Below are 25113 nucleotides of genomic sequence, written 5' to 3'. Positions count from 1 at the left end.
TCCATTCCATTCTTCAGATCTCTCCGCTCCCTAAAGGTCTGGAAAAAAAACCAGATGTCATTAAATTGAAGGAGTAACAGTCTAAAGGTAAAACTTAACGGTTCTTCTTGCTGTTCAATGTTCTCCTTTAAAAGGTAGGCCTCTTCATTCCCACAGTCTATGTGCTGAAGCCTTTGAATTCATACCAGTGCTGAAATCTGGAAAAAGGCCTAATAAGTATCATCCTTAAAGATCACTAGCACGTTGCCCGCTAGTAAAAGGGTCAAGGCCTCCCTCTTGGATTTTGTTACTTTAGCTGCAAAGCCTCATGCTTGCTTCCACGCTGTCCTAGATTGATATCCAGTGAAAAAAGACTGAAGTTGGCGTTCAGGAGACCCTGCTTATTTGTCACTGAAGGGATTGCTTTGGTGTACGCATTAGATGACCTTTTACCCTTCAAAAAGCTTCTTAGTCAGCTAAGACAAAACTTCTGTAACCTAATCACCAGTTGTCAAAAATTCAGGTCACCTGTAAAATGTGGATTCTGTGACTACTGAAACCCACTGCCACTGATGATGGAGCCTGTAGGTTGATCTGTTTTTTCTAAAGGGAAGTCTTTGAGGACCATTGAGGGAGGATAATCAATAAAAGATTTGAGATTAAGACAATGGGTTTACCCTCATAAAAAAAATTCTTAGGAAAAGACTTTCCACAGAGGAAGAGAGATGAACTGAAAATAGAGATGGATTAAAAAAAAAAAAAAAGCAACAAAACCCAAAACAACTCAGATCCCAGAAGAGCCATGAATATTATTAAAAGTGATACTTTTATTAAATGAATAAATATGTTCCATTTGAACATTTGGGGCTATTGCTTTTAGTAAGGTCAAAGTAGTGTGGATATCCTCTACCTATGTATAAAGCTTTTCACACCATAATGTTATGAAGCATTAATATAGGTTAATCAGAAGGTAACTGTGGGAGCAGTGCTGTTGCTTTGATAAAGTAAGTTGCAACACTGCCAAGATGTTGTTTGAAGAAATTACTATGTAGTAAAGATGGTTTATGATGTCCCACAGTGTAATGTCTTTCTTTTTTTTTTTTTTTTTTTCTGAAAATATGATCTTGTCTTTGCTTTCCCCCAGGTCAGGTGAAGTAATTTCTGAGATAGGAAGTATAGTTGTACAGTTGCCACTTTACAGTCTTAGTAGAAAAAGCCTAAAACCTGTATGATTTCTAAGAAGTATACTTGCAGGGAATTTCATTAAATGCTATCTTTTCTTCCAAATGTCTTCATAATTAAACATATTGATACTGTAGTTCAATGGTAGGTTTTTTAAAAGAAAACACTTTGTGTGGTAACACTCAATTGAGATAATGGCAACAGTAGTAGTCAGTATTATTCTATCAGAGTGTAGTTAATTAAGCTTATTTTTTATAATGACAGTATATGTATCCTTGAAATAACTACATAAAAACCCATATGTTATTGTTTATAAACTGTGCAAGTACTGAAAAGGAGAATGCAGAAAACTGTTTTCATAGATTATAAAACTAGATTAATATTGAATCCCTTACTTGCATAATGTAGTCCAAAGGATTATCCTTAATCAGCTTCACTTTAAACTGCAAATGTATTCTTATTTGATAATTCAATCCTGATTTATAACTTCTTGTTATGGCAATACTATCAGAATGCTTGGTAAATAGTCTAATAAAGTACCCTTGTTGCTGAAAAAAACATTTTAAACAAAATCTAGTGTGTTTCTCATAAAAATGAGAGGATAATATTGTTTTGGTTTGTGCTTTCTGAAGGGTTTTATTTTTCACAACTTGGTCCCAAACTTTAATAATCTTTGTAGTTTTTCCTTAGAAAGTTTATAATTTAGTAAAGTGAGAGAACTAGATGTTGTTGTCCAGTAATGGTCACATTGGTGTTCATTTCAACCTTGTGTTTCCTTTTCTGTGCATACAAGTTTATACTAACTGCCTGCTGATTACTGTATTCTGTTAAAAGCAAAGTTTCCCAGTGATATCAGTACTCTCGCAGAAATAGAGTATAAACACGAAAGCTAGAAATGCATGGAATGATTTCTGAAATTTCTCTAATGACAGCCTTATAACTCTTTATGTATCCAAAGTTCATAGATTTACTTGAATTCAGGAATTGTTAAATTGGGCATGCATGAAAGAAATCAAAGGAAGAAAGTCTACAAAGGACTGACAATATGTATAAATTGATGAATTTTGATTACTCGTGTAGAAATAATTGATGTTCTCAAAATTTTACAGACTTCTAAAATAAAATACTGTAATTTAAAAATTTCTTTCCATGTCAACTATGTAACTGAATGCATGTGGGGTACTGTCCACCTGTAAAGAAAAGCTAATGTAATCCACTGATTTCATTTGCAGATTTTCAGGCGTTGTTGGTTGGTTTTCAAGAAGGCTTCCAGTAAAGGACCCAGGAGACTAGAAAAATTTCCAGATGAGAAAGCAGCATATTTCAGGAACTTTCACAAAGTAAGTCATGCCTTTCTCATGAACTGAATTATCACCTCTTTATCGCTATTCCTGGGAAGAGTGTGTTCTTGATATGGCTAGTTTGCAAAGAATATACTAAGGATCAGGTTGAAAACCTAATTGTGACACTAAAGGCACACTTAAACGTCTGTAAATCTCAGTGATACAGGTGAGATATCATGCTGGTTTTTTTCCAGATGAGCACAAACCTCCCAGAGTGTCTGAAGTGACAGACTGATGGGCTTTTTAATTAAATATTAGTATTTTGGAAATGTGAAAAAATGGCTGCTTAATCAAATTTTTAACTATTAGTTATTACCTTAAGTATTGAACAAATTCTGAAAATGCCAGATGCCTCTGTTGTAATGGCAACACTGGTTGAATATGTAACATTTTCCCCAGAACTCTTGAAGATTTTCAAGCTCTGTTAGCTTGAAAGCTAAGATTTTTAAGGCTAAAAATTCAGGATTCTGAATGAGATTCTCCCTTCTTTTTCTGTCACTATCACTTCTGTGATGGAAAACAAGATATGTGAGCGCCGGTTTTTCTTTCTAAGTTTCTGTTGTCAGCTCTCCAAGTCAGTCAGTAGATTGCAAGTTAGCTAATCTTAAAACAGGGCAGGGCTCTGTGCTTGTATTATTTTCTTTTATCCAGTCACCTTTAGCTTTATGTCTTACCAGCATTAGATGTTACATTAAAACTGGCAAGTTTAAATACAAAGTTGACTTAACCAAGGTCATGCTGCAAGCACGGGAAGAGTGTGGATGTAAGTCTAGATCTCTTGAAGGCAGGTCTAATGCTGTTTATCAAACAACTACAAAGGAGCCTTTAAGTTCTAGTAACCTCTTGGTATATTTAAATAAAAAAAGGGTATATAATAATTAGCATGCAATTATCCTGTGAATGTTTTCTAAGAAAAACAGCCTCAGTAATTTCATATTGTGAAAAAACCAACTTCTGATCTTATATTGTTATACAGGTTTAGGGCTGACATGTACAAGACTATTAGCACTTTCACAGATGTAACACAATGACAATGTTTGCTCCTGTGTGTAGGAGGTCCAGTCAAGCAAATGTGATTCTTCTCTTCCGCATAAATTTCAGAAAACATTTACTTCCAAACTGTATTTAATTTATTTAATTTATTTAATTATGGGCCTTTAAAAGGATTATTTGGATGGTTTGGGCTTATAGCAGTGGTGGGTTGACCCTGGCTGGATGACAGGTGCCCACCAAAGCTGCTCTCTCATGCCCCACCTCAGCTTGACAGGGGAGAGAAAATATAATAAAGCCTTGTGTGCTGAGATAAAGGCAGGGAGAGATCACTCACCAATTGTTGTCATGGGCAAAACAGACTTGACTTGGGGAAAATTAATTTATTACCAATCAAATCAGAGTAAGGTAATGAGAAATAAACTAAAATCTTAAAAAAGCCTTCTTCCCAGAATATCATGATTCTATGATTCAGATCAGTCTAGGTTACCTTAGGAAAGCACCTAAGAGTAACACATAGTCTTAAGTAGTGTAAAACTGTACAGGTTTCATAGCTTTCTTACACAGAGCAGAAAAATTTACCTCTCAAGTGGAAACATAACAAAAATTAATACCTTTGGTTTATCTGCATTCAAATCAGTATCCAGGATCACAAGCAGTACCCCAATAGAAGTAACTTATGAAGGACTCAACTTTTCCATGTTTGAGCTTGAAATGTAGCTCAAATCAAATTCTTGTTTAAAGCATTTTACATAGAAGGCTATATATTTTCTATGCTTATGTAATAAACCCGTGTACTGGGCAATGCGAATTATAGAAGTGGCTGAAAAAAAACAACCAATCAAATGAAACCCAAAAAACCCCAAAACAGGACTGGTAGCATGAAGCTAAGAGAATTAAGGCACAGCTACAGGTTGGGCAAAGAAGAGATTCAAAGCAGACCTGCAGAGAAGGACTTGGGGGTGTTGGTCCATGAAAAAATGAACATGAGCTGGCTTCAGTGTGCGCTTGCAGCCCAGAAAGCCAACCGTATCCTGGGCTGCATCCAAAGGAGCATGACCAGCAGGTCGAAGGAGGTGATCCTGCCCCTCTACTCTGCTCTCGTGAGACCTCACTTGGAGTATTGTGTGCAGTTCTGGTGTCCTCAACATAAAAAGGACATGGAACTGTTGGAACAAGTGCAGAGGAGGGCCACGAGGATGATGAGGAGACTGCAGCACCTCCTGTATGAAGATAGGCTGAGAAAGTTGGGGCTGTTGAGCCTGGAGAAGAGAAGGCTGCATGGAGACCTCATAACAGCCTTCCAGTATCTGAAGGGGGCCTACAAGGATACTGGGAATGGACTATTCATTAGGGACTGTAGTGGCAGGACAAGGGGTAACGGGTTCAAACTTAAACAGGGAAGTTTAGATTGGATCTAAGATAAAAATTCTTTACTGTGAGGGTTGTGAGGCAGTGGAATGGGTTGCCCAGGGAGGTTGTGAATGCTCCATCCCTGGGGGTGTTCAAGACCAGGTTGGACAAAGCCTTGGGTGACATGGTTTAATGTGAGGTGTCCCTGCCCATGGTAGGGGGGTTGGAACTACATTATCTTAAGGTCCTTTCCAGCCCTAACCATTCTATGATTCTACTTTACATTATCCTAAATAAACATTTTCTAATGAGCAAATAAGCTGGTCTCTTTGGAAAATGGACTTCTTTTCCACCACCACCCAGCATTCCCCAGTACACATGTGGATTTATTTGTTATTCTGTAAATTCTCTAATGCTGTTGTGCATTGCTTTGGTATTTTTCCTAGTAATTTTCTTATTATAAATAACAGTAACAGCATGAGTCCTTATAGACAAGTGTTTCCTGACAGTAACAGTGAATATTACATTCATTAGTCGAAACATGACCTCATCTGTTCATTCCAGTTTCTGGTATCAAATTAAAACTTCTCACTACTGTAGATTTAGATCAGTACACCCTTATTCAGCTAAGTTATAGCTTCGCTGTACTGTTTTCCCTTGAACATGGCCAAGTAGCAACATGAAGTTTACTAGAAACAAGAGATCAAACTTCAGAACCTGAATTGTATCCAAATAAACTAGGAAGCATTACAAACTTGGCCAATTAATTGTTAAAGCAGAATTAGAAAGAACAAAGTAGAGCTTGAAGAGCAACTAGCCAGAAGAGTTAGGACCTCATAAATATAGATTCTGACCCATCAGGAGCAAAAAGCTTGCCAAAGACCCCAGAGTATAAAGGAAATGTGTAAGCAAGAGAATAGAAATTAGCACGTTTGCATTGGAGTTTACTGAAGAGGAAACTGATGTGCTCTGGTGTAGGTATGCATGGGAGGATTCTGCAGAGATTTCTCTGTATCATGAACTTGATCATAGATATTTTAACTCCAGCTACACAGAATGATCACTTGCTAAGTATGGAGAACATATTCACTCAAGAGCCTAAAGGGAATTTAGAGGATTACATAGCTGAATTAATAATAGTAGTCCATAAACTCCAAAATGGGAACCAACAGAAGTAAATTCTTCCATTACTTGTAAAATCTCCAGTCTTATTAATGCATGCTTCTCTTTCACTAATAAGGTAAATAACCTTCACACAATGTGAAGGTGGTGTGAGTTAGGTCTGTCCCTGACAAGATATAGCTGTCTTGGAGCAAGAGCAGCTTGAATCTGTCAATGCTGGTGTGCTTACCCTTCAAATAAATAAATTGGTGGTCTGGCACTGAGTTCAAGACTTACTGATTTAATTCCCCCAGTATGAAAGATTGTTACTTCAAGATTATGTCAACAACAGCTATTTCTAAGGTTTTGAATTTCAAGTTAGCAAGATCAAAGTAGAATAAGATTTTTAGATTTTAGATATTTTTGTTGGGTTTTGTTTGGGTTTTTTCCCTGTTATTATGTTTGATTCTCATGTGCTTTATATAAACCTGCAAAAGCAAAATAAAATAAATTGCAGAACATTTTAGCAATGACTTCTGATAGCCAAAAATATCTATGGAACAGATGGTCTAAAGCACATGTTATATAATATGTGTCCACAAAAATAAGTAATAATCAAGAAAGAGATTAGCAGTAACCTACTAGCTGTGATCTGCTAAATCAAATTTGTGGCCAGGCCCACACAAGGGGAACCACATTACACTTTTTCTTTCACTGCTTGATTGTGCTGAAGAAACTTGTGGAATGCTAAATACTGGCTTCAGAAAATGGTGATTTATGTAATTCAATCCCAGTGATTTATGACAAGTTCTTGTACCAGCTGCAGCAGTTTCTTGATTGGATCTCAGTAATAAGGTCTCCTGTGCACATGCACACAGAAACACACACCCAGAGTTTCTGTGGTGCATTAGCAGTCCTGTTTTGTAAGAGACGGGAGGAGACAGGTTCTTCTTGTGTTTAAAAACTCAGTATGCAGGAACAAGATTCTTCTACAGCACAGTTGCTAGTCTCTAATTGAAATGGCCTTAAACCATGAGGTGGTTATTCACTTAAAAAAAATTCAGGGTAAGTGAATTCCTGATAACTTTGAGAAACACCGAATTTTGCCACAGTCATCTATGTGATAGCCCATGCTATTCTTAAATGTAATTACAAGTCTATGATGAAAACCAAATATATTTACATATGGTAGCATTATCATAATCCTTATAAGAACTTCTTTCTGATTGTTTCAGCTTACCCAGTTACTTTTGGGTTGTTTGTTTGTTTTTTTACTTTTTAAGGGTTCTCTGTCCACCACCAGGTTGCCTAAATAAAGATTCTTATTGTTAAAGAAATGTGAACTAGCCTACTGTTTATTCTAGTTTAGTCCAAGACTTTTGCTTTATTGTGGAGCATTTCAGCCTCTTATGTTGTTCCTGGTCATCACAAAGACAAAGTTATGCAAATATCCTTATGGACCTCTAATCTAGAATGCTACTACTATTATTCATGATTGCTGCGTTGCTTCTCAGATGGAAAGACATTCTCAAAAGGAAGTTGGATAAACATCTATAATTGTTAGGCTTGAGTTCTTGTGATTTTGTGATAAGATATAACACTTGATTTGCATCCAAATTTGAATATTATTTGGATTCTGCTTCCTCACTTCCTCATTTCTTCGTATAATGTTTATGCTTTCTGGTTTTCAAATCTGTCTGGTTTTGCTATGTTGACCATTCTGCTTGAATTGTTAGTTGATCTAAATTTCCTCATGAAGTCTTTATTTTCTCATCTGGTTAAACTCACTCAAATATTCAAATTAGACAAAAGCTAAATATGAGTACCTTGTGAAGATCTGGTCGCATTCACCACTACCAGATTTTTTACCTTGAGAACAATCCCAGATTTAGACTATTTTGTCCTTTTCCTCTTCTCTCCTTATCCTTGTTCTTTAAAAGTTTTGTTGCCTAGGACTTTTTCCAGAAAATTTCAGAATAGTGATGTCAATGTAGTATTTTCTTAGGAGTCCAGTGAATGTGTGTAGGCATGTGTGCCTGTTAGTTTTGAATAATATTTTGTCAATTTTTGCCTGCAAAGAATCGAGAATTTAACAATCATTTTCTCTAAGTCTTAGCTTTTGAAAGAGGTGTACTTTGTGTGGTTTTCACACCCTTATTTTGCTGAGCCTTCCAAAGCAGAGATAACTAAATTTTCCTGAAACTATATCCCCTTTTTTCCCCATTTTGTAATGTAATTCTCTTCAAATATTTGTTTACAGCACTTTTGTGTCATATCTTGTCTTCTAGCAAAATCATCTGATTGGTATGGGAAGGCTACAAAGTACGTTGCTTTCATCGGCAGCTATTTCTCGGCTGATAAAATTAAAATGAACTCTATTTAAATGAATAACTGTTAGTAAAACTACTCAGTTCTGCACACCAAACAGTAAGATTTGCAGTAATTATCAGATCCCTCTTAAAATATAAAAGTATTTGAGCAATGTAATCATTCAAAGCAAGCATTCTATGCATCAAAAGCAAACTGCAGGAATAATTGTGGCTCTGCTGGTAATAAAGTTGTTAATAGAGTCTGAGCACATCAAAGGGCAGCATGCAAACTAATAAAACAAAATGTCTTTCAACAAAGATTGTATTAAGGCAATAACATCTTCTTTCCTTAACAATGTAGTGAAGAAATCTACAAGTTGAGAATGCTGATAGAACTTTGAGTTCCCACAAGCTCAAACCTAAAATGCTTAAATGACCCTATGAATCTCTTCCTGTGTAGGACTCTATTAATCCTTCGAAACCTCAAAGACATTTCTAATATTAATTAGAAGTGTCAACTCACAGGGTATATAAAGAATTTATGTCAATAGGTGGCTTTGAATTCATCAGTGCCATCAGTGGCTGAATCTAAGTATCAAGGAGGGAATAAACAGTGGGAGAAGTAAAGATCATCTCTAAGTCTCTACTAGTAGCACAAAGCAACTCTAAGACATGTTAGTAGTGCTTCTTGTATGAAGATTGATGTACCCGTATTAAACTCATAGTAGTACTTGAGTGTGGGCATAGTTTTGCAGCAAAAGTGACACTACTCTTCAAAATTATCTGTTTAAATAGGAGCCTGTATTCCCATTATGTGAAATATTAAAACAAGGAGGTAGATGGAACTTTTTACTGTTTTACAAAAAAATATTTGGACAGTGAAGGGTTGTTTAAACATTTTAGCAGGAGGGGGAAAAAAATAAAAATTATGATCTAAAACTTCAAAATGTCATTGACCCATATAACAATTCAGGTTGAAAGGGGACTTCTGGTTTCCATCTAGTTCAATCTCCTGCTCAAAGCAGCACCAGTCAGATCACGTTGATCACAGCCACATCCAGTTTTGAATATCTGCAGGGATGGAGGTTCCATGACCTCTACCAAGATAAACATGAAGTTCTGCACCTGAAACCTAATAACCAAAGCAGCAAAAGAGTCTGGGGACTCAGTGGCTAGAGGGCAGCTCTGCTGAAAAAGCCTCGAAAATCCCACTGGGCAGTGATCTGAGCCTGTGCCTTGGCAGCAATGAAGGCAAACCATGTCCTGGGCTGCCTCAACAAGAGTATGGGCAGCATATTCTCCACTGAATGCATTTTAAGCCATACCTGGAATATCGTGTCCAGTTCTCATCCCCTAGCTGCTCTATTCAAGACAGACATAAAAAAAATGGAGATGGTCCAGCAGAGGGCAAGTGAGGAAACTGGAGGTTGTAGAAGCTGACATGAGGAAAGGCTAAAGGATCTGGGTTTGCACTAGTGAGGAGAGAAGGCCTGTGCATATCTAATTACAGCTTTCCAGTTTTGATGACGGTTTGTGAAGTGAGAAATGGATGTAGAATCATAGAATCATAGAACAGTTAGGGTTGGAAAGGACCTTAAGATAGTCTATTTCCAACCCCTCTACCATGGGCAGGATACCCCACACTAAACCATGCCACCCAAGGCCTCATCCAACCTGGCCTTAAACACTGCCAAGGACAGAGCATTCACAGCTTCCCTGGGCAACCCAGTCCAGTGCCTCACAACCCTTACAGTAAAGGATTTTTTCCTTATATCCAATCTAAACTTCCCCTGTTTAAGTTTGAACCTGTTACCCCTTGTCCTGTCACTACAGTCCCTGATGAAGAGTCCATCCCCAGCATTTCTATAGCCCCCCTTCAGATACTGGAAGGGATGTGATCTTCACGCAGCCTTCTCTTCTCCAGGCTGAACAGCCCCAACTTTCTCAGCCTGTCTTCATACGGGAGGTGCTGCAGTCTCATGGCCCTCCTCTGGACTTGTTCCAACAGTTCCATGTCCTTCTTATGTTGAGGACACCAGAACTGTACACAATACTCCAAGTGAGGTCCCACGAGAGCAGAGTAGAGGGGCAGGATCACCTCCTTCGACCTGCTGGTCACGCTCCTCTGGATGCAGCCCAGGATACGGTTGGCTTTCTGGGCTGCGGGCGCACACTGAAGCCGGCTCATGTTCATTTTCTCATCGACCCACACCCCCAAGTCCTTCTCTGCAGGGCTGCTCTGAATCTCTTCTCTGCCCAGCCTATAGCTTTGCCTGGGATTGCTCTGACCCAGGTGTAGGACCTTGCACTTGGCATGGTTAAACTTCATAAGGCTGGCATCAGCGCACCTCACAAGCGTGTCAAGGTCCCTCTGGATGGCATCCCTTCCCTCCAGCATATGAACCGAACCACACAGTTTGGAGTCATCGGCAAACTTGCTGAGGGTGCTCTCAATCTCACTGGCCATGTCACCAACAAAGATGTTGAACAAGACCGGTCCCAACACCGATCCCTGGTGGACACCACTCCTTACCGGTCTCCAGGCGGACATTGAGCCATTGATCACAACTCTTTGCGTGCGGCCATCCAGCCAGTTCTTTATCCACCAAGTGGTTCACCCATCAAATTGATGTCTCTCCAATTTAGAGACAAGGATGTCATGTGGGACAGTGTCGAACGCTTTGCACAAGTCCAGGTAGATGACATCAACTTCTCTGACCCTTCCCATCAGTTTCGTAGCCCCATCATAGAAGGCCACCAAATTGGTCAGGCAGGATTTCCCCTTAGTCAAGCCATGCTGGCTGTCACCAACCACCTCCTTGTTTTTCATGTGCCTTAGCATGCCTTCCAGGGGCATCTGCTCCAAGATTTTGCCAGGCACAGAGGTGAGACTGACTGGTCTGTAATTCCCTGGGTCATCCATTTTCCCTTTCTTGAAAATGGGGGTTATATTTCCCTTCTTCTAGTCGTTGGGAATTTCACCTGACTGCCATGATTTTTCAAATATGATGGCCAGTGGCTTAGCAACTTCGTTCACCAGCTCCTTCAGGACCTGTGGATGGATTTCGTCAGGTCCCATGGACTTGTGTACATTTAGGTTTTTAAGATGGTCTCGAACCAGATCCTCTCCTGCAGTGGGCCTAGGGTCTTCATTCTCACAGTCCCTGCGTTCACCTTCCAAGACTTGGGTGGTGCGGTCAGAGCCTTTGCCAGTGAAGACCGAGGCAAAGAAGTCATTAAGAACCTCAGCCTTCTCCAAATCCTGGGTAGCCAGTTCTCCCGATATCTTCCGAAGGGGGCCTACGTTGTCCCTAGTCTGTCTTTTACCCGCTACGTACCTATAGAATCCCTTCCTGCTATCCTTAACATCCGTAGCCAAGTTCAATTCTAACTGGGCCTTAGCCTTCCTCACCTGGTCCCTAGCTTCCCAGACAACATCCCTGTATTCTTCCCAGGCCGCCTGTCCCTGCTTCCACCTTCTATAAGCCTCTTTTTTCCTCTGAAGTTTCCTGAGCAGCTCCTTATCCGTCCAAGGAGGTCTCCTGGCCCTCCTGCTGCACTTCCTTCTAGTTGGGATGCAACACTCCTGAGCTTGGAGCAGGTGATCCTTGAATAACCAAGAGTCTTGGGCCCCCCTGCCCTCTAGGGCTGTATCCCATGGAACCTTACTAAGCAGGTTCCTGAAGAGGCCAAAGTCTGCTCTCTTGAAGTCCAGGGCAGTGAGCTCGCTGCACACTCTTCTCACTGTCCTGAGGATCTCGAAATCGACCATCTCGTGATCACTGCATCCAAGGCTGCCCTGGAGCATCACATTTCCAACCAGCCCTTCCCTGTTGGTGAGCACGAGGTCAAGCATGGCACCTCTCCTTGTCGGCTCCTCTATTACTTGCAGAAGGAAGTTGTCTTCCACACAATTGAGGATCCTCCTGGATTGCTTGTGCCGGGCCGTACCTTCGCTCCAACAGATGTCAGGGTGGTTGAAGTCTCCCATGAGAACAAGGGCCTGTGAGCGTGAGGCTGTTCCTATCTGCCTATAGAGCACTTCATCCATAGATTCCTCTGGATCAGGTGGTCTGTAACAGATCCCCACAGTAATGTCCCCCATCGCTGTTCTCCCTTTAACCCTGACCCACAAACTCTCTGTCGACTGCTCACGTGTCCCCAGACAGAGTTCCATACTCTCCAGCCTATCCCTAACATAATTAGCAACTCCCCCTCCCTGCCTGCCAGGCCTGTCTTTTCTATAGAGCCTGTAACCTTCCATTCCAACACTCCAGTCCTAGGAGCCATCCCACCATGTTTCTGTGATGCCTACAGTATCATACTCCCACAGTCGTGCACACATCTCTAATTCCTCTTGTTTGTTCCCCATGCTACAGGCGTTTGTATAGAGGCATCTGAGCCGAGCTCCAAATGAAGCCGGCTCATTGGCTGGAGCAGCTGGAATATCTCTGCATCGCTCCAAGCATTTATTGTAGGTGCTGGCAACTGACTGGGTGTGTTGCGATGAAACGATGCCCCCCTCCCCCAACACACTAGTTGAAAGAAACCTTGACCAGCCTGGCAAGCGTCCTACCAAAACCACTCTTCCCCTTCTTTGTCAGACCAGCTCCACCAGCCCTCAGTAGACCTGGCCTACAAACTTGGGTCCCGTATTCAAAAGACCCAAACCCCTGACTATGGCACCATCCTTTTAACCGTTTATTAACTTGGCCAGTACTCCTAGCTTTTTTAAGGTCTCCCCCTGTACCCTGGAGAATTGACAAAAAGACAATCTGAGCTCCAGAGCCCCTAACCTCCTCTCCCAGGGCTCTGTAGTCCTTCTTTATGTTCTCCAGGCTACTTCTATCAACATCACTAGCACCCATATGGATCACCAGAAGTGGGTAATTGTCCGTGGGACTCACTAGAGCAGGCAGCCTCTCTGCAACATCCCTGATCCATGCCCCAGGTAGGCAACACACCTCCCTCGAGACCGGGTCAGGCCGACAGATGAGTGCCTCTGTCCCTTTCAAAGTACAGTCCCCTACCACTATGACCCGTCTCTTTTTCCTGGCAGCACCAGTAGTGATCTTCTTTACTGGCGCACCAGCCGGTTGTTTCTGGTGCAAATGACCTTCCTTCTTAGCCCCCTGCAGGACAGCAAAGCAGTTCTGGGTGGGGACAACAGCTTTAAGAGGAAGCCCCTGGTTTTTAATTGTCCTCTTCCTCTTTTTGTTGTTTTTTGTTGTTACTATTTCCCAGCTTCCTGGGTTAACGGCCTCCTCCACTCCTCCATGAGCTTCAGGGGACGCCTGAGGCCCCTGCACAGTTTGGGCCTGGAGGAGGCAGTCCTGCTTCCTCTCAGCTTCCCTGATATCTTGCAGCCTATTAACAGCATCCCGCAGCTCAGCCACCTGCTGCAGGAGGACCTCCACCAGGGAGCACCGAGTGCAGCCCTGCCCATTGGGCACTGTGCCCTCACAAGACCAGTGCAGACACTCACTACACTCTGAGCATTGCACTGCAGCCTCCCCTCTCATCGGCTCTGTCTGGGTGCCTACGCTGCCCACCGCTGGGGCAGCCAGAGCAGAGCTCCCAGACCGGGCCCTGGTCATATGGCAAGTACTCACCATCCCGCTCGCCTGCCCGCGCGAACTGCCGCGCAAACTGCCTCACCCACCCCGATCATCACGCTCCTGGTCACTCGCGCTCCCTGGGGCAGGTTTTTACCCAGTCAGAGCTGGCGCCGCTCCTCCTGGCTCCGCCCCCTGTGAGTCCCTGCTCGCGTCAGCTGAGCTGCCGGCTCCTGGTCAAGTCCTGTCAAGGACCTGAGGCTCCCTCAGTGGCTCTGGCCGCTCTGAGTAGAGGCTCCGGGACATTGATCTCCTCCCCACTTCGGTGTTGAAGGCGTCCTCTCTCGAGCTACTCACCTCAGCAATTTATCAATTGTGAAGAGAGCAATTGTGCTCTCTTCTAAAGGGTGCTTAGGGGAAGGACAAGAGGCAATGGGCAGAGGTTGCTTCAGAGGAAATTAGCTGGATATAAGAAGGAAAAACAAACCCATAAGAAAAGCAATGGAAAGAACTAAACATTAGAGCAGGCTGACCAGAGAGGTCAGTATTTCCTAGCTTGAGGAAATCTTGAAGACCTGAAGATCTGGCTTGGCAGGGCCCTGTGTAACCTAATCAAAGGCTCTGCTTTCAAGGTTGGAGCAGATGATCTCCAGGGGTCCCTTCCAGCCTAGACCTTTCTATGAACTATGAAGGATGTATCACCGAGGTTTCTATAAGCTTTTGATATACCCGTGTTGCGTGTATTTTGTCAAACTGCTCTTGCCCTCTCTTGAGCGTATTTCAGTTTTTTCTAGTGATAAAAAAATATATACTTAACCTTCCTAGTGTCTTTTAAAACAGTCTGAAGAGAGCTATTTCTTTGAAATGTTTTGGTGTTACTGCTTTATAGTAGAGAACACAATGGTCTGTATGTTAATTTATGTATATTGTGTTTTGCCATGAAAATCTGTCCACCTTTTAGCAAAGTTTAAAACCTTTGCGCACCCATGTTTTGTGCATATTTGTTAGAAGCACTTCTGACTTTGACATCTAAAATGGCTCATGTTATCTGTAAAGCTTCATATATGATGAACATTCAGATAATTTTCTCTCCTGAGTAATGAAATATGTTCTCTCAAGTTCTTCCAAGGCTAAAGCCTGACATTCACTCTTATAGCTGCTTGTTATTTCTGAAGACTAGTTTGGGGTCAGGTGTTTGGGATGAGATCATGGGGCCATTCTCTGTATATATATACTCTGATATGTAGGTAAGATGGAAAGGAAAATTGCTGAATTAAAGCTTAGAGAAGAAGCAGACCAAATGTTAGAATGTAGAAGAAAAGTAAAGGAATAAATGCTCTGGCATCCTACAAGAGCACCTTATCAATTAGATATCTGGGAGAAACACCAAGAGCTTTAGGCAGTTCAAAGCTGGCTGTTCAAAGAATTGATATGAGAACTGCTAAAGGGAAGAAAGGCATGGGAAAGTGGTAACGAAAGTGTATATTACTAAGGGTAAATAAATCTATTTTAATTGACTTTGCACAAAATCTAGGAGACTGGTGCAGAAAGAAGAATCTGACAATGAAAAGGAGGTGGACCAGGAAGCAAAAAGTGTGGATATGGTTAGTCTCTTCAGCTCAGTTATATTTGTTGCAAAGAGAATCAGTGCAGCAGCACAGATTCACATTAAGAAAAAGCAAGAGGGGTTGTTCAGATTTTTACACCAAAGCACATTGCTGTCTAATAACACTACATTATTGTTGTGGGCAGCTGGGAGATATGCACTTCTCGGATGTTTCCCAGGAGTGGCAAGTTCTGAGATAAGAAGACCCTGTGTTTGGAAGCAAGGGTTTCAGTACCAGGTACCCAGATGAAGCTGCTGGATTGGTACAAGAAGAGAGACTGGAAATAAAGTCTCTGAAGGACATATCCACTGGTCCTTGGCGAAAGATCAAGAATAACAGTTAAGCTAGGTTATAAAACAGCTGGATTCTGCAGTGGAGATTTGCACTAAGCTGCCCTTCTTAATGCGAGTGTTGTTGAAAAGCTGAATCCTGGATATCTCAAATTAAGACCAAAAGTTTAAAGGACATTTTTTTTCATTTGTTTTCATCATACTGTTTCTTTTGTCCTTTCCTGTCAATATAATCCACACCTTTCAGAAGTGAGGAAGGTGTGAAAGGAAATTGGCATTTGTGAAACCATCTGTATGAAACATACTTGTGTGATGACCATTATGGAAAAACCATGAGAGAAACCAAAGCATAATCAGTGTACCATTAAGTCAGAAAAACAATGAAGTTATGAGAATAAAACATAATTTATAAAGCCTCTATTCAACAGAATGGTATTTAACATTTATTCTGACCGAGGTTAAAAACCATTATGAAAAATCAAATACGATCATATAATCAAGACAATGTGTATCATAATATGTTTAGAAGAGGTGCCAATAAACATAAAGGTATTTACTTGTCTTAATATGGAGTAGGAATGCCATAGATAAAAGACGGGCCCACTGCCATACAAACAACAGGAAAATGGTGGAGTAAACTTGCAGACCTAGCAGTCAAAGTAATATTTAAGACTTCCTTTCCTAACTTTCAGCACTAGATTTATTATTATTTTTGCAATACTGTGTGTGTGCACTTTCACTACTCAAGTGTAGAAAGTAGATATACTACATAAATAATAAAAGTTCTTGATGAAAGTTAAAGACCTAATTATTTGCCTGCTGTGTATAACACTAATAAAGGCATGTTATGTGAAGATTTTTTTTTTTCTTAATGACAACATTTTCCCTTGAAGCTCTATGAATTACGTGTCTGTGTTGTTGGGAAATGTTTACATTTTGATGTGGAAATGGCAAGAGGCATGGTCCCTTATGCAATAGCTGTAAAAGGAAGCAGGTACAAACAGCAGGTTATGGTATATGAGGGAGGGCAGACAGTTTTGGCACTGTAATTTAATTTCTTTTAATACAGGAAGATAATAAGTCTTAGGAGGGCTAAATTTCTTGTAAGGTTTTGATTTGCTTATAGTAAAGGAGGCTTTGCAACATAAATAAAGAGCAATTTATTATGAAAATTGGCAGAAAGCTATCTGATTTTTACTTCTTCTTTACTTTGCTTCTTTACTTTTTCATAGAAAAAATTTGAAATTCAAATCGCTGGCTGATGGAGGTTATTAAAAATGCATTAGAGTTGAAAATGTAGCTGCATGTAATTGTCATAATAGATATTCAAAATTAATTTTTCCCCAGTGGCAATTAAGCTGAAAGAGTTTTCAAATTATCATCTAACAAATTTCAGTTAATTTTAGAAGCAAATAAAATTAAAACATTTCATAAAGTTTGTAAAAAATTTAGAACTACTTCTTTAAAAAAATCCTAAAAAAACTGTTGCATTTCTGTTCAGAATCTTTCATTTTCATCTTTTTCAATTTACTGACATTTTATTTTTTCTTTTCTTCTTTTTTTTTTTTAAATTCTTCTTCATTTCTCCCTATTGCCGTTTTCTCTTTTTCACTTTTTTCTCCTGAAGACCTCTGGACCACTTTGAGTACATGTAAATATCCATACATGTACAGGCATGTGCTGAGTTTAGTTTAATTTAAATGAATTTTCTTTCTACATCTGGTATTTTTGCATCCAGTTGGTGCATTTTTTTTGATGAGCATCAAGAATTTCATAGGCAATCTGGTGCTCTTAATACTTCCTTCAGAATTTCTAAAATGCCTCTAATATATATGTTTGTATTTCAGAAGAGCATCAAAATACCAGTTTTGGCATTGTTGAATTGGGATGGGGATTATTTTTTAAAGGCACTGAGGCATATTTACACCCTGTAAAAATCAAAGGGGGTGAAGTTTTTTTGTGGTGGGTTTATATTTATAGTTTTAATCCTTTCTAAAAACAAAACAAAACAAAATTAAGCTAATGGATATGGCAGTGGTTGTGCTTTTATATGTACAGGCATGGGCTTGTACCACTTGCTGTTGTCCACAGCCAGCTATGGGGCAGAGCACCCAGCTGAGTTCTCTGCTTGTGTGTAGTTTCCTCACCTTTGGCATCAAGCAAGAGCCAGAAACAGTGAGGGCAAAAATGATGATGATGTCCCTTCTCCTTTCCTGGCTAAAGTAATTTCTCTTTTCCTGAATATAGTTCAGAAATGCCCAGCATCAGAGAGGTCCTTAAAACCTGGATCATGAGATGCCTCTCAACCATGATTTTTTTTTTCCCGTGAGTGGTACAAGGGAAGTTAAGGTAGCCTTTCCCAACTAATTTTGACCCAAGGCTTCCCCCATGGTATCAAGATTGGGCTGAAGGGTGCTACAGCCTGAGCTGAAGGCCTTCACAGTTTGAAAGAGATAAAAAGGGGAGTTAAACCTAGGATTCAGCCACTGGCATAATGTACAGTATAGATACAACCAAAATAATTTATGTGCATTGAAAGCCTATGGTTACTTGTATCCTTTAGCACTCCTCACCCAGTTTGTCAATGCAGTGAGAGATTGCTTAGTTAGGGTTATACCTAGCAGTTTAATAGGAAGAATTATATGGCCATCTTCTACTGCATTCAGCAAAGTTATATTTTGTAAGCATGACTTTGCTTGTAATTGTTTTGAAGTGTGGTCTGTGTTAATGAACACTTTTTTGACTGACCTTATCTAACAAGATAACTTTGGGAATTATTGCAATTTAGCCAATTTAAGTAAACCAAGAGGAAAATTTAAAGGCATTTTTGGAAAAGTACATTTCTCCTTTTCTATTTATTCGAAGACCAATAACATATTTCTTTTAATTAAACAATACCTTTGGGCAGAAACTAGGAAAGATCTGGACATAGTCATGTACTTTGAGAATGTTACAAGTGAAAACTTTTAAAAATGAAAACAGTTTCTAACTGTCCAATATATTTTAGTAGCCTCATAAGGCTATTAAAACTCATCTAATGATCTAATTCATTTACAGGTTCATTATGAAGCATTGTCTCATTGCTGTACTTGGATAATTAAACTACAGTAATGAAATGCCCCATTTTGTTTCACAGTGCTACTGTTTGCATACCTAGTAACTCTAGCAGGAAGTTTGATATTGAAAGTATCTTTTTTTAATTCCAGCTGAAACTTGGAAACATAATTGGGAAACCTACTTTATTTCAGTTGTGAATCATCTTCCCTCTCTGCCTTCTCTCTAGCGTGGTGTTATTTTTCAAGTGTGAACCTGAGTTTCAAATTAGAGTGTTCTTTTAACATTAAGGCATTAGTTATTTAAATTTTTTGTCAACGCTAAATTTTACAGAAGGTGTTTTTTTCCCCCCTTTATTTTAATGTTATACTAACACAGTAGTCTGGTATTCAGCTTGCACATCAAAATGAAAGGTCAGATTGGAAAATATATTTCAAATATTATTTAGGACAGTAATTACTCTATAAAAATACCTTTTGAAGTATAAAGGCATTTCTTTCTCGGTATGTATTTAAAAATCCTAATTAAAATGTTTGAAAAGGGAAGAGGCCCATACACATGAAAATATCAGATTTGAACTATTCCTTTAAAACACCAGGCTAACAGCCAAAACCAGAATAATACCAGTAAGCTATTTGATATTATGGATTAGGCAGCAGTTCAATCCTGGGAATATCACAGCATCACAGTTTGAGAGGAAGTAAAGTAACTTGGCTTGGCAAAACTACTTCTTTGCCTATTAAAGGTAGCTGGTATTACTTAATATGCTTGTTCTGACCTGGTAACTTTCATTTACAAACACTGTGAAACAATACAGCATTTAAAGAAGCATAACAAAAGCTAGTCAAATAAATTTGGTTTCCATCCTTAATTATTTTAGGTTTCATTGAGACAAAGTAAAGACTTTGTAACTCCTTATGTGGTAAGTGCTCATTAAAAAAGTGGAAATTAAAAGATGTTATTTTATGTTCCGTTTAAATCTGCATAAGGTCATCGACATTTTCCAAAAATGCTGAAAAAATTAAACATTTTTGTGTTTGCCTTTTTTTTTTTTTTTAATCTCAGTTTTATCTGGAGGGCAAGAAGAAACTATTCAGTATCCCTCTACTATCAGACCTATGTGTATTTTTTTACATCAGACTTCACTTTCTTGCCCTGACATTACTGTTTTATACTTAGTCCAAATTATTTTGAATATATACATTCATTCTGTCCCCTGTTTTGGGACAGGTAAAATACTTCGTGCTGTTATAGGTGTAGTTTTCATTTAGTGCTTACAGGAATGAACATTTACTTGGTAGCAGTTTCTTAAACACTTATTCTTCTGAAATAGCAGCTGGAGACCTGCCCCAGAGGCATAATGTGGAGGTTGATACGCCACTTCTTGGCAAAATTCCTGGAGAGTGTTGTTACCATAACAACTCATCTTCCAAGGATAAATCTGCATGCAGAGATGCAAAAAACTCTTCTGTTTTCTTTGTGAATTGGTTTTGCTTTTATGTCATCTTTCACTTTTCTGATCTTGAGATTTCTTCCTTATTATGTTCTTCTTGTAATACTGTGTTTTAAGTTTTGCTGTTCTTTCATGAAATGTTGTGGTTTTTTTTTTCTTATGCCTCTCAGAACATTTTCACCTTGTCTTGCTTTTCTGTCTTTTGCATCCCTAGTCATAGAATGAATAAGAGAACGGTTAGGGTTGGAAAGGATCTTAAGATCATGTAGTTCCAAACCCCTGCCAGGGACAGGGACACTCCACCCTAGAGTGTCTCCCAAGGCTCTGTTCAACCTGGCCTTCAACACTGCCAGGGATGGAGCATTCACAACTTCCTTGGGCAACCCATTCCAGTGCCTCACCACCCTCACAGTAAAGAACTTCTTCCTTATATCTAACCTGAACTTCCTCTTTTTAAGTTTAAATCCATTACCCCTTGTCCTATCGCTACAGCCCCTGATGAAGAGTCCCTCTCCAGCTCCTCCCTCTTGTTGATTGCCATGTGTGTTGTTATGCAGAATATGCTGAAGTCAGGAAAATGTATTTCAATTTAGATAGTCTGAATGCCTCATCTCATATGGGTTTTCCCAAACCCATAAAGGTTCAGCTTTACTGATCTGTTAGCATCCCTTTCCTAGACTCACAGGTTAATTCATATGTTAATTGACCTCAAGAAGTATCTTGTCCAACTCCTGCTCACAGTAGAGCCAGCTCTGAGGTCAGACATGGTTTCTCAACTTTATCCCAAGAGTTGGGTCTCTGAAACCTCCAGGAACAGAGACCGCAGCACCTTTCTAGGTGACCTGTCCCACTGCTGGGCTTGCTTCTCCTATTGCAACCTGAACATCTCTTGTCTCAGTTTATGCCTGTTGTCACTTTTCCTTTCACCAGCCACAGCTGTGAAGAGCCTGTCTCTTGATAACCTCCTCTTGATAACAAGCCTCTCCTTGATAACCTCCTTGCAGGCAAGGGGAGGGTGAGGGCTGCTGTTAGGTGCCTTCAAAGCACTCCCTGCTGCAGGCTGGAGCAGCCACTCAACCTCTCCCCACAGAGTGGGTGGTCCAGCTTTGGCAGTCTTGGGGGCCTCTGCTGAATTTGCTCTGGTTTATCAATTGCATTGGGGTCCCAAAACTGGACATAGTATTGTAGGTATGATCTAGTGAGTGCTGAATAAAGAAGAAAAGTCACTTCCCATGATTCACTGGCAGTGCTTCTGTTGATGTAGCCATTTCCCCAGTCCCAAAGGTCTATGTTTTTCAGGCAGCATGCTGCCTTTTTTTTAGGAGCCAAAATCACATTCAGCTCTGATTGAAGCTGTACCAGATCTTGTACTCTGTGGCAACTGGGTTTAGCCATGTAAAAGGAGCTGCTGTTAGCTGCAGATATCATGGCTGAAAACTGAGCTGAAGGGATAGATTTTGTTTCTTCGAGTTACTCCTCTCTGTACTCCTTTCATCTGCAGTGTACCAGCATCTCATTTTCACCTTTTCCAGCAGCATTCAGCCAGCATATTGGTGCCTCCTTTGCCCTTTTCCTGCTGTGATAGTTAGCATAGCTCTTGCTTCTTATATCCCTCTCTTACTTTTCTTATCAGAAACATCCATGCTGTTTCTTGTTTGAGGTGGTTCTCCGCTGTCTGGGAATCACTCACTAGAGTTCCTGCTCGTTGCCACTGTGTTGGCCTTTGCTCTGTTATATTACTGCTTGTGTGGTATTACACAATAGATGGTAGTATGTGGGCCATTATTAAGAAATAAGAGGATGAACAATTACATTTTCTAGCTCTTTCCTCCTTTTATTTTTGCTAGATAGAAATTAAATGACAGAAAGATAGTGTGCAATGCAAAACAGAAATCCATTTATGCAAATTCAGACCTTTTCATCTGCCCAAGCAATTTCCAGGACTCTGCACAGTGGAAATAACTTCAGGAGGTGGAATCACAGAATCATTTGCCTCACCATTTCATATGGAAGGCATGTGTTTGGTACAATTCAGGCAAGATATAACCCAGAATGGAGCACTTCAGATTTTATGCATGATTTTTGTGGGATTTTATATTTTTTGGACCTCCTTTCCTGTGTACTGTGGAATTATATTTTTGTAGTGATGCAGATGTAATATGTGATTTAGAAGATTTTTTTTCTGTAATTGTAGAAGAGTTATCCAATCTTTTTAAACTACAGTTTGAGCACCAAAGCCCTAGATGTGTTATATACATATAGTATTTACATGCCCATGTTACCAGGAAGTGGACAGTGCAGATCCTAGATGTTCAGCTCCCTGACCAGAACAGATTTGTTGTACAGTAAGCAAATAGATGTCTGGTGTACATCAGTGATGAAGCATGATGTATTCAAGAGAAAGTGTGCACTGAATTGTTCCTAAAATACTTAAAGTACTAAAAATACTAAATGTAGTTCCAAAGTAATTAGAAAAATGACAAATTACATTGACTGTTAAGAAGCAAGATGCCAGTCAAGCTGAGCCTTTATGTAAATTAAGTGTGCTTTATAATTTAATAGCCTTTCACATCTAAGAATATAATCACAGAATCACAGAATAGTTAGGGTTGGAAAGGACCTTAAGATAGTCTATTTCCAACCCCCCTACCATGGGCAGGGACACCTCACATTAAACCATGTCACCCAAGGCTCTGCCCAACCTGGCCTTGAACACCCCCAGGGATGGAGCATTCACAGCTTCCCTGGGCAACCCAGTCCAGTGCCTCACAACCCTTACAGTAAAGAACTTCTTCCTTATATCCAATTTAAACTTCCTCTATTTAAGTTTTAACCTGTTACCCCTTGTCCTGTCACTACAGTCCCTGATGAAGAGTCCATCCCCAGCATTTCTATAGCCCCCCTTCAGATACTGGAAGGGATGTGATCTTCACGCAGCCTTCTCTTCTCCAGGCTGAACAGCCCCAACTTTCTCAGCCTGTCTTCATACGGGAGGTGCTGCAGTCTCATGGCCCTCCTCTGGACTTGTTCCAACAGTTCCATGTCCTTCTTATGTTGAGGACACCAGAACTGTACACAATACTCCAAGTGAGGTCTCCCGAGAGCAGAGTGGAGGGGCAGGATCACCTCCTTTGACCTGCTGGTCACGCTCCTCTGGATGCAGCCCAGGATACAGTTGGCTTTCTGGGCTGCGGGCACACACTGAAGCCGGCTCATGTTCATTTTCTCATCGACCCACACCCCCAAGTCCTTCTCTGCAGGGCTGCTCTGAATCTCTTCTTTGCCCAGCCTATAGCTTTGCCTGGGATTGCTCTGACCCAGGTGTAGGACCTTGCACTTGGCATGGTTAAACTTCATCAGATTGGCATCAGCGCACCTCACAAGCGTGTCAAGGTCCCTCTGGATGGCATCCCTTCCCTCCAGCATATGAACCGAACCACACAGTTTGGAGTCATCGGCAAACTTGCTGAGGATGCACTCAATCCCACTGTCCATGTCACCGACAAAGATGTTGAACAAGACCGATCTCAACACCGATCCCTGGTGGACACCACTCCTTACCGGTCTCCAGGCGGACATCGAGCCATTGACCACAACTCCTTGCGTGCGGCCATCCAGCCAGTTCTTTATCCACCAAGTGGTTCACCCATCAAATTGATGTCTCTCCAATTTAGAGACAAGGATGTCATGTGGGACAGTGTCGAACGCTTTGCACAAGTCCAGGTAGATGACGTCAACTGCTCTTCCCCTTTCCATCAGTTCTGTAGCCCTATCATTGAAGGCCACCAAATTGGTCAGGCAGGATTTCCCCTTAGTGAAGCCATGCTGGCTGTCACCAACCACCTACCACCTTGTTGTAATAATTAAGATGCCAAAAAGAAATGCAAAAAACAACAAAAATCCCCAAACATTTTAAGGAGTAGGTATCTTAAGTTGTGTTGACAGTGACTGTTTTGTCATATAAAATATTTTGGTACCATAATGGAAATGTGATCTTGCAATTATTTCCTGTAATTTACCAAGGTAACAAGTGCGCTTTGAAAAATAAAGCTATAGATTGCTGTTATATGTGTCAGAGACTCCCAGACAGAAAAAATGTGGTGTGTTTTTCCCATGTGAAGATAAGCTCTTAACATGGAGGGGTTGTTCTAGCCAGTGTGGGAGAGTTCTGAAATGTCAAGGGCTAAAGCATTTTTAGAGAGACTGGAAGTTTGTTACTAGCAATCTATTATCTGATCTCTTCTGACTAGCCAGAGGTGATTATCCAGTTCAAAGACTGGGTATACAGTTTGGAGGTTTTATTTTCCATATAACAATCCTGAGTAATTTCTTTGATCATCAGCCTATCCCTGTGCATCTTGCTTGGATTTAGTGTATTTGCTACCAGCCACCACGGACTATCTTATGTTAGTAATTTTCCTGCACTAGGAATTTTATTTACTAGCAATCTGCTGCATGGCTTTACGGAAATTAAAAGATGGTTGTTTTAGCTAGGGAGAAGTGGAGTTAGACTTCTGGAATCTATCAAGATGTTTTTCAGATCATTTCCAAGCGTGTTGACACAGAAATGCACTAAAACAAATATAGACCAGTCCTTTAGTGTTTCTTATAACTCAGCCCTCTGGCATCTGGCAAATGACTGGGCATTCTGCAGGAAGCAGGGAATTGAAGCTATTTGGTATTAGCATCAAAATTAGGATCTTCATGCCGAAAAATGACTCCAAGTTCCTGTGAACCTCTTAGGGTACAAATGATTATCATAAGATGTAGGATAAAGAAAATCTTCAAGAAAACAAAGATTTATTTTTTTTTTCCCTAAGTGATGTCATAAACTGTGTTTTTCCTCTGATCTTCTTATCTTTTGACCATATAATGAGATCTGTTAACTGTTCGTTCC

General features: G+C 40.4%; 1 protein-coding gene across 1 annotated transcript in view; it reads left to right on the top strand.

Moving 5' to 3' along the window:
• The window catches only part of DOK6 (docking protein 6), a gene marked incomplete at its 5' end in the record, with an annotated part of 261663 nt that overhangs the window by 85575 nt on the left and 150975 nt on the right, over positions 1 to 25113 (top strand). Inside the window, one exon of the mRNA XM_080611655.1 lies at positions 2394 to 2501. Within this exon, the coding sequence (XP_080467781.1) occupies positions 2394 to 2501 (108 nt within the window). The remainder of the gene's footprint in view (positions 1 to 2393; positions 2502 to 25113) is intronic.

This window comes from Psittacula echo, assembly GCF_963264785.1.
Source record: "Psittacula echo genome assembly, chromosome: 2".
Taxonomy (NCBI): domain Eukaryota; kingdom Metazoa; phylum Chordata; class Aves; order Psittaciformes; family Psittacidae; genus Psittacula; species Psittacula echo.
The sequence above is the reverse complement of the archived record's forward strand: the minus strand, read 5'-3'. Positions and strand labels throughout refer to the sequence as shown.